At 45.2% G+C, this 16,155-nt stretch overlaps 1 protein-coding gene across 2 annotated transcripts in view; it reads right to left on the bottom strand.

Annotated features, from left to right (window-relative positions):
• ST8SIA5 (ST8 alpha-N-acetyl-neuraminide alpha-2,8-sialyltransferase 5) overlaps positions 1-15,547 on the bottom strand; it is a 56,872-nt gene extending 41,325 nt beyond the window's left edge. For both annotated transcript variants that reach the window (XM_088152783.1, XM_088152784.1), the window contains exon 1: positions 14,962-15,547. In XM_088152783.1, the coding sequence (XP_088008909.1) occupies positions 14,962-15,092 (131 nt within the window). In that variant the 5' untranslated portion in view covers positions 15,093-15,547. The remainder of the gene's footprint in view (positions 1-14,961) is intronic.
• Between the last annotated feature and the right edge of the window lie 608 nt (positions 15,548-16,155).

Raw genomic sequence — 16,155 nt, 5'->3', positions numbered from 1 at the left:
ATTACTGTTTGTTATTTTGTGTCAAGTAGGCCATGATGTTCCCTGGCCAACTGAAGAATTCTGGGCTCAGAAGAGCACTGGATGCAAAGTCCTGAAGCCCAATACAGAATTTTGCCTGTTTACTGTCACAACCTTGAGACTTGTTGCTTCATCATATAATGAGTCACTGAGTTCAACACCACTCTTTACTTGAACTCCTTCAACATCTACAGTGTGATCTTTTGAATACTAAATGTATTAAGGACATCTTTCCACCCTCCAAATTAGTTTGGTTAGTCTTCTCTTGACCTTCTCCAAAAAGAGGTGGGTGGTATGACATCAGTGAAACCTGATTTCCTGACAGCAACTCAGAGAAGTCCCATAAAAGGTCCAAGTTGAGTACAGTTACAGAATGTATCGTCTCATTGCTCCTTATTCCAAACTGCATTTTCAGATCAGGTCATCTGCCATTTTCATTTCTCCAAGTTTCATTTTGAGATGCATATTCCAACCTATGTATCTTACCACTGAGAATGCCGGAAGGCTTCTGCATTGGGGAAACATCTCTACAACCTTGGGTTAGACTGTGGTTTTCATACAGACATCTAGCCGTATGCTATACTGATTCTTTCAGCTCTCAGTCCAACTGCTTTATTCTCCAACTATTTTAACCTCTTCCTCTCTCCTTCAAAATTTTTATTGTACAATTGTCTTCCTCATTCTGGCTTTAATAAAGACGAACAGTCTGTTCATTATTTCATATATCACTGGGTAAGTGTTTATTTGAATAAAGGTCTAATGATCTGAGAGCTATACTACACTAAGTCGTAATACACTAAGACTTACTACACTAAGTCGTAATACAGTTTGCTTGGTTTTGTCTGAGCATGTTGTATGAACCTAGGTCTATACCACTGGTTCTCAACGGGGGCGGTACCGCCCCCCGGGGGGCGGTGGGAGGATGCTGAGGGGCGGTGAACTTGTTTTGGGCGGTAGGGGGGCGGTGGGCATGTTTTGGGTGGTAGAGGGGCGATGAGCATGTTTTGGCATTTGAACTTAATTTTAAAACTCCCCAAAAAATTTATTAAATCGATTATCCGGGTTACACCATTTGTACCAGCAATAAAACGAACTTACGCGATGGCTGCCCTCACGCACCTCTAAGAATGGTGAGACGAATTTGTATTCTAGGTAGGCTGACCTTGAAGAACTCGACACTACGATTATTCTCCGATCCCAACCAGCACAGCGCATGTGTCAGCTGTTTTCCCGCGCGATTAATCGCAGCGCACGCGTTGAGCGTCCTTTCAATATGAATGTTTGATTTGACCCATGTTGCTTTTCGTTCGCTTCATTTCTGTTTTTTCCCCTCAGTTTCGATTTACTTTCACTGTTTATTTGGCCAGTCGGCTAGGTAAGTGCGCTTATTAGTTCTTTATCGTGGTTGTGAATTATTAATTTTGAGAAATAGTTATCTTTCCCTCATCATATTTTGCAGCCGCCAACAATGTCGGTTAATAAAAAGAAGTGTCGTCAACACAGTTCCACGTACTTGAAGTTCGGATTTTTTCGAATTAAATTACTTAAAATTTTTGCCTTTTATAATTCAGTAACTCCCCCCCCATACCCTAAATTACAGGATTTTCACAAAGGGTGGCGTTGAAAAATGTTCCGCTCCTTAGACGGGCGGCAGCTTCAAAAAGGTTGAGAATCACTGGTCTATACCAATACAAAAGAGATACACTGAGATTATGAGAGCCAGTGTGATGTAGTAAATCAGGTGTTGGATTAGGAATGGGAAAACCATCCCAAGTCATTGGGAGTTGGGCAGCTGCATGGATGGATGGATGGATGGATGGATGGATGGATGGATGGATGGATAGATAGATAGATAGATAGATAGATAGATAGATAGATAGATAGATAGATAGATAGATAGATAGATAGATAGTTATCAAGCCGTCCTTCAGCCATGGAAACTCCCTGAGTGATTCTGGGCTAGTCCCGCTCTCTCAGCCTAACATTTCATGGTGTAGCGGAGAGGGTGCTGGAGTAAGAGCAGGGAGACCCAGGTTCCAATCCTCCCTCAGCCACAGAAGTTCTCTGAGGAACCTTGAACCAGTCCCTCTCTCTCAGCCCAAGATCTGTGTAACATTGTGGTGAAGGTATCGGATTGGCACAGGAAAGACCCAGGTTGTAATCCTCCTTTAGGCATGAAAGCCGGCTAGGTGATTCTGGGCCAGTCTCTCAGCCCAACCTGTTGTAGGGAAACATGGACAGAAACAGCAATATACATCCTGCCTTCTGCTCTTGAACAAAAAGTGAGATATAAAGCTAATCAGTAGATAAATAGAGTGACCATTTTAGGACACTAAATTGGGTATCCAGCAACTGAGAGGAAAATGAGTAACAACTGTCAACAAAGAATTTGAAGAAGAATAAAGCAAACACTGGGCGTAACTGATGGAATCTAAGCAAGATCAATCAAATGAAATGGGAAGATTAATGTGTCATAAGTCTTTATGAACTTCTGAAGCTAAATATCTTTTGATTTAGCCTTCCAAAAGGAACTGCAAGTATCAAAATCCACATTCCTTTCCTGTCTGTCTTTAAAGGCAAGAAGCAAAAGGTTATGATCCAGTTTTACTGAAATGTTTTCTTCTATCTGAACAGTCCCTTCAATATTCTCCTCTGGATTTTTATAGTAAACATCTTCTACATTTGCATCGCTGATATCCGACATCTGCCTTTGACATGGGACAATTTCACAGTAGTAGCCAATGTTTGACAGAATCTGACAGCAGACTTGAAATTATTTTAGTACATTTTCATTCATTCTGTCTGCATTCCATTTGCTCATTTTCCACAAAGAAATCTTGAAGAATTGGGGACTCTTTTGAGAAAATAGCCCCCAACTCCTCAAGGTTTCTTTTTCCACAAAGACCAGTAACGGAGTTCATAATTCCCATCATTTGCAGCATGAGGTCATGGCGTACATGATATTACTTATTTTTTTATTAAGCAAATTTATAGAGCCATCCATCTCACTGAAGCAACTCTAGGCGGTGTACAACAATGGAGGAGGAGAAGACAGCACGCATCAGGTGGAGAAAGCAGATGGCAGAGCTGTGCTCATGCTTATAACTCTCAGCCTAGGCATCTGCTAAGGATTTCACTTGGGTTAGGGTTTGAGGAAAAATCAATACACCATTTAATTTTAACAGCTACATTTTAATCTATATGTGACAGAGCTTTTCAAACGTTATGATACCTCCTCTGTGAGCTGTAGCAAAGGAGGAAAGAACACTGACAGGGCTTCCCCTTTGGCTGTAAAAGTCTCACTGGGTCTTAAAATAAGTTGCAACCCCTTTCTAAGTTGCTTGCAACTCCCTGGAAGTTCCTGATCCACAGTTTGAGAAACCCCATACCGATTTATTGATTTCCATTATTGTTTATGAATCAATCCTAGATTCACACAATACACTGAGGTCAAGGGTCCTGATATCTATCAGCTGAGACAAAGGACATTCTGCCTATCAATGGCCATTAGTACAACAACTGAACTGAGTTTCTATGTCTTAACAAGACCACCTTTTCGGGGATCATTCTGTCCACAGAATCCTCCCTGGGTGTCCATCAGACTTCCTGCCTTATTTGACTTTCTAAAAATGATAGTTTTAATTTACAACTAAAAAGTAAACTCTTTCTTGAATCAAGCTGGATTCCAGGTGACTTCATAGACACATGGAAGTCAGTTTCTCGGCAACAGAATGGAAAGGATTTGCCACTGACTTCTTCAGCAATTATTTTCAGTTTTCCAATCTGGTCAATAGACCAGAGATTTGCTGGTGATCTCCCATTCACACTATCGAGGTCTCCTAGCTTCACCAAGGTTGGCTAAGTGCTACCACCTACCTGGGCAACAATCAATCAATCAATCAATCGACAGGTGGACAAGTGCAAAGCAAAGCACCAGCCTCTAGCATCTCCTTCATTTACAAGAAAGTGTCTGAGTCTATAAAGATCCCCCTGCAATATATCCACCAAAGAATCAGTTTGGTGTAGTGGTTAATGGCACTGGGCTAGAATCTGGGAGACTGCGAGTTCTACATGCCTCCACCGTAACAATCATTTTGTGAATGCACCCACTCAGGGTTTCTGCAGGGATATGCGTGTGAAGAAGCTGAGATGGTGGCCGTGAAGCACTGTCCCTTTTTAATATGCATCAATGCAAGATGCAGGTTAAGAAGCAATGGGGCTTAATAAAGCAGCCATAGCCACCATGTTGACTTCTTGGACCCCAACCCCATGAACACCCTGCACACTCTCAAATGCAGTCGTGACTCAGAAAAGGTCACCTAGCCTTGTATTAAGGTATCGTGCTATTGATGACTTCTGGATGAGAGGACAAAGACCAGCCAGGTTTCTCAGCTGCCTTCCAATCTGGAGTAGAACCTGTCACTTCTTCTGAGTTGGAAATCACATGAAAACAAAGAACACTTTCTCCACACCAGGACCAACGTTCAGCCCAAACATATGCCTCCCTGACTTCAGCTAATGCTAGGAAAAAGTATCTGTGACGATACCCAAGCAGCCATTTCTGCAAGCAGCGCATGAATATTCTTTCTCTTCTCCAAAACTATTCAAGGTGCAGAATCTTCTCCACCACCCCCACTATAAAGCAAACGGAAAAACAAAAGAAATCCTCAAGCACCTTAAAAATATGGTAAAAGAACAGAAGCTTCTTTTGCAGGAGAAGAAACCTTTCCAGAAACCGCAAGGCAGGTTTTCGTTTATGGAGAGATCGTTCTTGGGGATCAATTCCTGCAAACCATACTAAGGAATCTTATATTAGAAGAGTGACCTCGAGGTTAGAACGAAACAATTAAAATTGCACATAGCTTTGGTAGAAAGGGAAAATTGTGCTGACGCCCTTGGCAGCCTTAATGCTTGCTTTGCTTTTATTTCGTCAAGGTGGGAAGAAGAAAGCTAAACAAAGCCCCAGTGGATTCAGAAGAAAATGTTCCTGTCATTAACAAGCCTCCAAGTTAGCTGAGGTGCTGATGTTCGGGAATTCTGGCATGGTGCTGCTCTCACTGTCAAATGCTACCTTGCAGGGAGTGGTGAAGCTAGAAACCTCTGCAAATGCCTTCAGCCTGACATCACCGATCAAGGGGGTCTGTTCTTACCACCCTTTTCATTTCGTTAAGATCTGCAGAGGAAAGAACATGACCAGATGCAGGTGGGAACAGAAATGAGAAAGAGCAGAGGAAATTGAGCCAGTTGAGACACCTTTGTCTATTTCTAGCCTGTGCAGAGTAAGAAGTTCTTTTAGGACTCAGAAAGGGGCCTCCTTGGGTCTCCTTGGTCTTCATTCAATATACATCCTGCATTGCACATGTGTATCCCCATTATGAATTAGCCTATTCTCCAAGTTTGCACTACATCTTGACCCATAGACCAGCCACCGGGACTGAGTACGCAGAACACGCTAGGCCGCAAATAAGCTTAACCAGGTTTGTCTCATTCTGGGAATGCAACCACTGCTTAAATTATTTATTTATTTATTTATTTATTTATTTATTTATTAAATTTCTCAACCGCCCATCTCCCCCCAGTGGGGGAACTCTGGGCGATTCACAACAAACATTAAAAACATAAATATATATAAATACATAAAACATCCACTAAAACCATTACTAAAAAAGGGGAAGGAGAGTCCAAGAAGATGAAAAATCTGAGGCTGAAGGCAGAAGGCCTCTATGGGGCTAGCCATCCCCATGCTTGAGGTATTCCCTCCCCACCCCAGGCCAGGTGGCAGAACCAGATCTTCAAGGTCCTTTGGAAGGCCAGGAGTGAGGGGGCCAATCGCACCTCCAGGGGCGGAATGTTCCAAAGAGCAGGGGCTACCCCAGAGAAGGCCCGCCTTCTGGACCCCACCAGTGGAAGTTCTTTCACCGAGGGGGTCCGAAGCATGCCCCCTCTGTGTGATCGGGTGGGACGGGTTGAAGTCATAGGGGAGAGGTGGTCCCTTAGGTAACCTGGTCCCATGCCATGTAGGGCTTTAAAGGTGATAACCAACACCTTGAATTGAACCCAGAAGCAAACTGGCACCCAATGCAGCTCGCGGAGCAGAGGCGTTACATGGGCCCTCCTTGGGGCTCCAAAAATAGCCCGCGCAGCTGCATTCTGGACCAGCTGTAGCTTCCGGATACTCTTCAAGGGTAGCCCCTTGAATATGTCTGGGAACACAGTCCATGGAGGTCTTAAGAATAAATGTGGCCTTCAGCCTCATGTCATCCGCTGATCCCTTTGCAAGCTACCAGGTATTCAGTAAGAACAGCTTATCCAGCACCCAGCGGCTTCTAGGGCAGAGGTGGAGGGAGAAAAGGAACGGCCCTGACTCCTGGCTGGCTTCAGCCTGGCCTACTGATAAAGAATGTCCTTTGGCCTCTAACAACTGATCATAGATGGATTACAGCTTCAATTAGGATGCAAGTTGGAAAGACTCTTAACTAAGATCTGTGCTGCAGATATCTAGATGACCCCTAGATGGCAGCAAAGAGAGAGAATTCAACTCTTTGCACCCTTCTGGTGGTCATCCAAAGTTTTGCAGCCCACATCTGCTAGCCAATCTCCCAACCTTTAACTGAGTTAATACACCTGCAGAGTACTGAACACATGTGACTCTGTAGTCCCTGAAGCTCTTTCCCACTGCTCTTCTAAAATCCAGACCACAATAAGAAATAGTAGCTGTGTTCAGCCTCTACTAGGCTTGCACACTTGCTTTAAAGCATACACACACACACACACACACACAAAAGCTCTCCCAAAAGTGCTGAAACATTAACTCCTTTCTTCAGGTAACACCATCATATCCCCACAATACACTTGTGGCCTTCAGAGGCTGGACTCTGATGCTATTTGCCAACAAGAAAGCCACCCCAATTACTTTGTGGCTGTCTGCATTCTTAGTTTGCACTCTTAGTTTTGAGATCCTATTTCATCTGGTATACTGAATCTGTAATGAAGAACTGGGGATGGGCAATCCAAAAGAAAACCTGGAACACACTTGCAACATTTCCACGTCCCTGGAAAGCTATGTGAGATCTCCTGAGTTCATTTCTCCATGCTACCCTCTCTGGGACTGTTAACACCAAATCAAACCTCCTATACATTTAGGATTGAGCATACCACAGCTTTCCCAATTTTGATGGAGAAGGATGCTGACAATTCTGATTCAGCAAGAACTAGAAGGTAGGCATCTTATCTTTGAAACAGAGTCTTCCATCCACCCAGTTGGAAGTCTTCATCCCAGTGGGCAGAACTCTTTTAAAAAAAATGTTTCATCTGTTTAGCTCCCTGGTAAAGCTAAGTGGTGACCATCCTTAGACTAAGAGACTGAGGTTCAACTATCAGCCCATTTATGAAGGTGACTACTTGATCTTGGGAAAATAAGGACCCTTCAACAGTCATAGGCAAGAGGGAAAATCAGTGGGGGTAGCCTTCATGGCAATTTCTTTTTTTATTATTATTTCTGATTTGCTGAAACAGCACAACTCTCAAAAGTATAAGAGCTTTGCCACTGTAATACCTACATAAAAAAAAAAAAAATTGACAGGAGAGGTGATTGATTGATTACAGTATGTGCCATCAAGTAGGTGTCAACTTTCCCTTCTAGCCCTGAAGATGTTACCCAGTTGGGTAACGAAATGTCTGCAAGAAAACCACCAAACTCAGAGAGCACCAAGGACTCCACAGTTGGTGTCAACTGTTAGCAACCACACAGATAGATTTTCTCCATGATGATCTGCCTCTAACCTGATCTTTCAGGTCTTCCAACTGTCCACTCATCACCACTGTAACTGAGTCTATCCACCTTGCTACTGATCATCTTCCTCTTCTCTTTCATCTTTCCCAGGATTATGGATTTCTCAGGGGAACTAGGTCTTTGCATAATGTGTCCAAAATAGGATAATTTGAGCCTGGTCATTTGTGCCTCAAGTGAGAACTCTGGGTTGGTTTGTTTGATGGTCCATCAGTTTGTTTTCTTGGCTGTCCACGGTCTTCTCAGGAGTCTTCTCCAACACCAAAGTTCAGAGGTGTCAATACTCTTCCTATCTTGCTTCTTCAAAGTCCAACTTTCGCTTCCACAGAGTGTCACACTGCCTGCACAGTTCTGACCTTTTTGACAGGAGAGGTAAGAGGGGGGAAAAAAGGGAACTGCACTTTCATATATTGTACTTACCCGAAAGAAAGACTGCTTTTTCCCCTTAAATTAAATTAAAATTAAACATATTCTATTTGCTGACCATGCAGTGGGTAAAAGATCTTTTTTTATCTAAACTTTTTTTTTTTGCTTGTTTGTTTGTGAGATCCTCTTTAATTCAGGGTCATCTTTCTTCAGGGTAAATATGGAAATGCATAATTACCCATGGAACTCGTTGCCATAAGATGCGACAGCCACAGGCTTAGGTGGTTTTGGAGACAAGACATATTCACAGAGGAGGACTCTATCACTGGCTATTGATCAGGGACTAAGTCTGGTTTTGAATACCTCTTAGGAAATTACTCTTTCCTGCCTTCGTCCTGTGATGTGGACCTCTTGACAGCACTGTGGCCAACTGGTTTGGTTTGCTCCTGCAGAGACCTTCTCACTGCCTCACTGGGCTGTTGTAAAGGGGAAAAAAATACTAAGACTGCCTCTTACGTCCACCAGCACACAACCACTGCAGGAGCAGCGCATATAAAGGGAATAAAAGAACAGATTCCCAAGGGAGGGAGGAATATGTATATAAAAAAGGCTGGTATCCATTTATAGTACATCATCATTATTATTATAGCCCTGCATGTTTTGTACTGAATTTCAATTAACTCCCTTGGCCACATCTGGAGACATTTCATTTTATAATTGCTGAAATTAAAGTTATTTAAAGAGAAACCATTAAATGCCAGTCCACAGCAATGGCTTGCAGCTGGATTGTCAGCTCCTGTGACAGCAATCTGAACAGAGGACCTCCTCTGGAGTAAATTGTCTTGGCATCACTGAAAGAACCAACAGTGCTTTAAAGGGAGCAAACCTGTAAGCACACTCACCACTGATGTTTTATTAATGGACCTATCTGAGAATCTCATCTATTGGAATTTTATCCTAAACAGTGCAATGGGAGGTTAGATTCACACATTGTCCTAAGTCTCTGCGGGGCTCATTTGGGATTACAGTGGTACCTCGGGTTACGAACTTAATTCGTCCCGTGACTCTGGTCACACCCAAAATTGGTCGCAACCCGAAGGAAATTTCCCCATAAGGTTCAATGTAATTACCGTTAATCCGTTCTGGTGTGGAGGACAGGGAGGCGGCTATTGCTTGGAGGGAGAGTCCCCCTCCCTACGACCACGTGTCAGGGGCGGAAAAATGGCCGCGGACCACGTGTCAGGGGCAGAAAATGGCTGTGGACCACGTGTCAGGGGCGGAAAATGGCCGTGGACCGTGTCACAGGAGGGAAAATGGCCGCGTATCCTGTTCGTACTCCGAGGCGGAGTTCGCAAACCGAAGCAAAATTTTGCGGCCGGAGCTGGTCGTAACCCGAAAAGTTCGTTAACAGAAGCGTTCGTAACCCGAGGTTCCACTGTACTTTAGTGGGGGGTAAATCAGCACCTCTTTGCAACTTTTTAAAGCAGCCAGCAATTCCAATAAAAGACACGGCTGTTTTAAGATGCTGCACAAAAATGCATGCACATATGTGCACATTTCAAAGCATCTTTTGAGAATCATATCCGCTGCTCTAATGGGAACCCAACAACAAGCTTAATTCATGCATTACTACCGATGTGGGATTTCTGGAAGATTTTGAATCAAAAAATGTTCTGGAAAACTTTCCTATGAAAATGAGCATGATTCAAATTATCATCTTCAGATCAATATCCAGAGTCTGCAGAAGTATGTAGGCTATATCATTTGATGTGGAAAACCTTAGCCTATTTAATGTGATTTGAACCGTATGTTCAAAGAAAATAAAAGCTTCAATATGTGAAGAAAAGTTGTTTTTACTGGAATGTTGGAAACAACATTGGGCAACAGACAACAAAATAATAGGTAATTCCGTTTTATTTTGGCCTCTCCGTTTTTTAGCACAATCACCTGAAAAGGAAACATGATAACACCTTCAAAACTGTCCAACCTCCCAGAAGTAGAAAAATGTCCATTTTGGAAAATTCTCCCTGGAATTTTTTCTAGCCTACATTTCTACACATCACTGCAAGCCAGGAATGCAGAACTTGGAGTAAGGTGGAGTGTAAGGGCAGACTTCAACAAATTAGATGTGGTCAACACCCATGCCAAATGTGATTCCATTTAATAATAGATTAAAATATGTTGCATAGGAAACTCCCCATGCATTTAATAGGTTTCACTTTCCATTGTGTTAAAAATGACAATTGATAGCAACCTGAGGATGGGGATATGAAGCTCTGAGACTGCAAATTATACATCTCAGTGTTAAGCCATAACAGAGTTCATTCTGCTTAATAATAATAATAATAATAATAATAATAATAATAATAATAATAATAATAATATTTGTCCCTTTGAGTCCGTGTGGATTCCTGGCAACTGCCTGGAAAGCCCCTGAGGTTTTCTTGGCAAGGTTTTTCAGAATTGGTTGCCCCTGCCTGCTTTTTCTTCTTCTTCTTTTTGAAATAACTTTATTAAAAGTTTAAACAAGAAAGATAAAATCTAAAGAAACTAATATTTAGAATACAGAAAAGAAAAAAGAAAGCCAAAAGTGCAGAGGAAAAGAAAGAAAATATAAAGAAGTAACTTCTGATTTTCTTTTATAGCAGTTACAGTGGGGCAAAAAAGTATTTAATCAGCCACCAATTGTGCAAGTTCTCCCACTTAAAAAGATGAGAGAGGCCTGTAATTTTCATCATAGGTATACCTCAACTATGAGAGACAAAATGAGAAAAAAAATCCAGAAAATCACATTGTCTGATTTTTAAAGAATTTATTTGCAAATCATGGTGGAAAATAAGTGTTTGGTCACCTACAAACAAGCAAGATGTCTGGCTCTCACAGACCTGTAACTACTTCTTTAAGAGGCTCCTCTGTCCTCCACTCGTTACCTGTAGTAATGGCACCTGTTTGACCTTGTTATCAGTATAAAAGACACCTGTCCACAACAGGTTTATTCAGCCAGCCATGATTAAACAGACTATAGCTTAGCAGAAACAATTTGCAAAGCTTAAAAAGAATTTGTTCCCTAAATGACTCCTTTTCCAAGTGAGACAAGAGAAGTGAAGAGGCATTTATCTCTTGGGAGTGGAATTCCCACGGCTGCCACAAGGCATAAAAGTTCCAAACCCTTGTAAAGATCAGCTTCACACATTACAGGTAGTCCTTGACTTAGGACAACAGGGAGCAGAACATTTGTCGTTAAGCGGTGCAGTCATTAAGCGAGACATCACATGACCGCAACTTGTGACCTTCCCTTCCGGCTTCTCCATTGACTTTGTTTGTTGGAAACCGGCTGGAAAGGTTGCAAATGGCAGTCGCATGACCGCAGAACGCTGCAACCATGGTAAATGCACAATGGTTGCCAAGCACCCAAATCATGATCACATGACCGTGGGGCACGCCTAAACGATAGTAAGTGCAAGGACCAGTTGTATGTCACTTTTTTCAGCGCCATAACTTTGAACGATCACTAAATGAATGATGATAAATCAAGGACTACCTGTAATGTGTGGAAGCTGATCTTCACAAGGGTTTGGAAACTGCAGCTCATTTAAAGGAAGGCCTCTATATTCCTAATTAGAACTTAACAAATATTTGACCAGTTACTCTAGACCCATATTCAAAACTAAATTGTGACCACAGGCATCCACAGGGGAGGGTCAGAAAAGCCAAGATGGTAGCTGCTGCTGTGCCATCAAGGTACATGATGTCATGATGCAAGGAAAAAAGGGGTAGGGCTTTGATTGCATGGTTGTGGCTGCCATCTTGACTTTTCTGACCTGTCCCCAACATCCTTTGGCATTACCTTGTAGTGAAGACTACACACTCCCAATAATCTTTCCAAGCAAAATTATGTTGGTTTTTCAACGGTTCCTCCTTTTATTCTGGCTTTTATTCCATTTGACATAATCTTCACGTACAGGAACTCTGGCAAGCAGGGCTCTCGCCAGTACCATCTTTCCTCCATCAGCAGACAGAACGGTGGGGGTCCCCTTGTCCCACCCTATGACTCCTCAGCCTCACTCCTCCTGCCGCCCAGGAAGGCAAGGCCTGAACTGCAGAGATAATATGCAGAGAGAGCCAAAGGAGGTTTGCACAGACACGAGTCCCCTGCAACTGAAACTGCCAGATCAATGGGACTGATGCTGCATTAATCCCACCAGAATAGCTCTGGGGATGCATTAAACCAGAGGTGAGCTGCTGCTTTTCTGGAAGGATTTTCACTAATTTCAAAGGTATTTGGAAAGTCAACGTATTTCTTTGCTAGATCAGACCAAGTTCTATTTAGCCCAACATTCTGGATGGGTTGATGCATCAGGCTAAGCCATGGTTTATTTTAAGCCACAATGGCTGGACTGACATTTTATCAAGGTCTAGCCCCTAGTTCACATACTACCGCGTTTGGGTTCCAGCTACAAGCAGACGTACCACATCCCGTCTCATAGCGAGATTTGAGAACCTCTACTCATTTCTGCAACAATCCATAGATGCTCCATTTGAACATCCCTTCAGACAGACATCTCCCAGGAATTTATTTTAAGCCTCCCATAGACTTATCTTCCCATATATAATATAGTACTTGTTGTATACATTCTAATGTATCCAAGAGGTAGAGTTTGGCAGATTCCTGGGAACTCAGGAGACCTTATGAAAGAACAAAACGAACTTCATGAGAAAATCCCAGCACAAGCAACCAGCCGCCTTCCACCACCCCCACCCCCTCTGAACGTCAAAGGAGATGGTTCAGTCGGACAAGGATTGCTGGCTTACTTAACAGGGTGGGAAACAGAGGTGGAGTGGAATATCCTTCAAAAGGCCGTATTGGATTGGTTGGGGCTCTGAACCCCTCATCTGGTTTCTTGGAAAGCCATATTTCATAGTCCATGCAGCCAACCAGAACTAATCACACCTCTCCCATCAATGCATTTACTCATCACAAATAAGTTCCACTGTCTTTGATGGGACCCAAGTGTGATCAGAGCCTCCACCTTGTTCTGCACAACCTCTCCCTGTGTATGATGTTGGTTCAATCCAATCCACAGAATTTGCTTCCAGAACAGCCAACACCTGCCTGTACTCTAATGTCCCCCATCTTTCTTTCTCTTTGCCTGAGATTTTTTCCCTAACTTTTCTGGGCGGTGTTTCTCTGACCCCTCTTTCCATCCCACTGAAGCCTCCGTCACTGCCAGGACTTCTCTCCTTGAGAAAGGCCCAGGGAAGGGGTTCCTTTCTTAATGGGAGGGCCAGGAGACCACCGACTGCGGGAGAGAAGATTTAACAAAGAAAGATACACATTCACACATACTCTGTAGCCCTCTAAAGAATCTTCAGCACAGGAAGACCCCACTCTGTCCATGACAAATGTTCCTGAAATATTCTTCTCTTCTGAAGAAAATTTCAAAAGCAAATTCTTTTATCCAATGCAATAAGAGCTGGTAGCAAAAGAAAAAAGAAAAAAGGAGGAATTGTTTTTCCAGCACAACACTTAATTATCTCAAAAAAAAAGGAAAAAAGTGCAACTAAATGGGATTGAATCTGAGACCACTGTTCCCTATAGCCACCAGGAGTTAAGCTCAAGTGAAGGAAGATTTCATTTTTACTACCCCAAATGCTTCTAGTTGCTCCTCTGCTGACCTGGGGCTCCACATCCTGAAACGTCTGTCTTACAATCAAATCCTAGACATGTTTATCTTCTATCCCAGATCTATATGTCAAAAGCAATTGTGCAAGATCAGGAACTCCTGTGGCATTTTCTCTATGGTTCACAGAAATGGAAATCCATCACTCTCATTCCCCGGATAGATCTGTAGTATCTATTTACACACAGCAATGGCACCCAGTTACTCTGTTTGTTTGTTTGAGAACAGTCCCTTGATCCCTTCTTATTCCAAGGTAAGTGCAAAGAGAGTAGCAGCTACAGCTGAACCACGTTTGCTGCAAATGGGTTCTCACTGAATGCCTGAAGTTGCAGCCTTCCTGGGCAGTTCTTACTGAACCAAATGGGTCTTGCTCCTTGGGGGTCAGGGGCGTAACCCTGTTAGCCCCTTGCAATCAAGCGAGGAAGACTCTTGTGGCATCTTCCGGGCTAGCAGGCCTGTGACAGGCAAAGCTTTCACAGAAGATTCACTTCATGAGACGCCTCTCTATTCTACGTTTTGCACACCCTGTAAGGCGCCACAAGAGTCTTCAATGATTTTTACATCAGTCTGCATTGTCAGCAAGACTTTGGGGAGGAATCAGATACATTTACTTTAACAACCTCTTTCTGTTTAGCTCAGACACATCCACAACACATACTACAGCACAGTTCACATGGTATGTCTAACTTGGTTACCAAATTAACCCGTTTTCTGGATTCACGCAACATATGGAAACCTTTTGATTGCGTGCCATCGGTTCAGGGCCGACCCTGAGAGACCACGCAGTGAGATGGATTTTCTCCAGGACGCTCTGTCCCCAGCCTGGCCCTACCCTGCAACATACATGAACCAAATGGCTAGGCTCACACCCTACGCTCTGCTACAGAAGAACAAACCAAGGTGAACACTGACCAAGTACCAAAGGAAACGCATCTGAGCCTCCTCTGATCTTGGGAAATGCGTCCGTTATTCGTGCTGTGCCCACCTGGACCATTTGGCCCCTTCTCTGGAGGCTGAAGTCCTGGGTGAAGCCAGACAATGGGTTAATCCAGTAACCAGGTTTAAGGGATCATGTGAACGCAGCCAGAGTTCTTCCTTTCCCTTTACCTCTTCAGATAGTTTCTCCCGTACAGGATCTGCTGCAGCAGCGTGACCACGGCGAAGGCGCAGATGAAAATGAAAAGCAAAGTTCGGTTTCCCAGTAAATCCCGGTTGAAAGTCGGGTCTGTGTAACCCATTCTGGCGGCGGCGGCGGGACGATGGGGCAAAATCCGTCCGGTCAACCTCGGCCAAGAGCCCAGGCCATTATTCGGCGTCCGGGGGGACTGTGACCACCACGGGGCCGGTGGGCACGCTCAGGCGCCGCGGAGCGCAACAGCCAAGGACGCGGCGCCCTCGCATCGCTCCCGGCGGGGAGGGGGAAGCGGCGATCGGCGAGCGCGCCCGGAGGAGCCCCGGCCGGGGGGCGGCGCGCAAAGTTTCCGGGCGCGGGAAGACGCAGCCGCGGAGCCTCCGCAGGGCGGCCGCCGCCTCCTGCCTGCCTCGGGAGCGCCTTTTCCTTCGGCGGAGGACACCCAGCAGGCGCCCCCCCGCCCCCGGCGCGCCCCCGACGAGGGCGGCGCTGCTGCCGCCGCCGCCGCTGCCGCTGCTCTTGGAGAGGCAGGCGCGGTGCGGCTCCCGCAGGAGGTCTCCGGGCAAGCAAGCGGGCGCTCCGCAAGCGAGCCGAAAGTCGTCCGCCAGCTCCGAGTGGGTGCCCGGAAGGCGGCAAGAAAGGCGGCCCCTCCGACCCAAACGCCGGCGGGGGGCTTTCGGGAGGCAGCCCTCGGCGTCCTCCGTCTGGCGCGGAGGCTGCAGGCGAGTGGCTCCGCTGGAACCGCGGGAACGGAGGGCGCCGCGCCAAGCGAGACGGCAAGGGGGCGAGACGGCGAGCGAGGCGGGCGCGCAAAGCCGCAGTTCGCGGCGGCGGCGGCGGCGACGCTCCGAGCCGCGTCCAAAGGCAGGCGGGAGGCCGGGGGAGGGGGATCGTCTGGCAGGAGGGAGGGACGGAGGGAGGGGGCTCCTGTGCCGCCTGCTCTGCGCTCGGCCGGACTTCGCGATCCCTTCTCCCTGCGCCCGTTTCTCTCCCCTCCTCCCGCGCCCCATCCAACCTCCGGGAAGACAAGCAAGGTCGTTGCGCCTCCGTTCAAGGACGCGGCAGCGCTCCGCTTCCTCGCCAGAGGATGGAGGGAGCAGCCCGGACCCGCGCGCAGGCCGAAGACTTTCAAGGACTTTTTTCCCCTCTCCCCACAACATTTTGTGGTT

Source organism: Python bivittatus, unplaced genomic scaffold, assembly GCF_059951505.1.
Source record: "Python bivittatus isolate LINGU-HERP-01145 unplaced genomic scaffold, Pbiv_v1 ctg000570_np1212, whole genome shotgun sequence".
NCBI lineage: Eukaryota > Metazoa > Chordata > Lepidosauria > Squamata > Pythonidae > Python > Python bivittatus.
The sequence above is the reverse complement of the archived record's forward strand: the minus strand, read 5'-3'. Positions and strand labels throughout refer to the sequence as shown.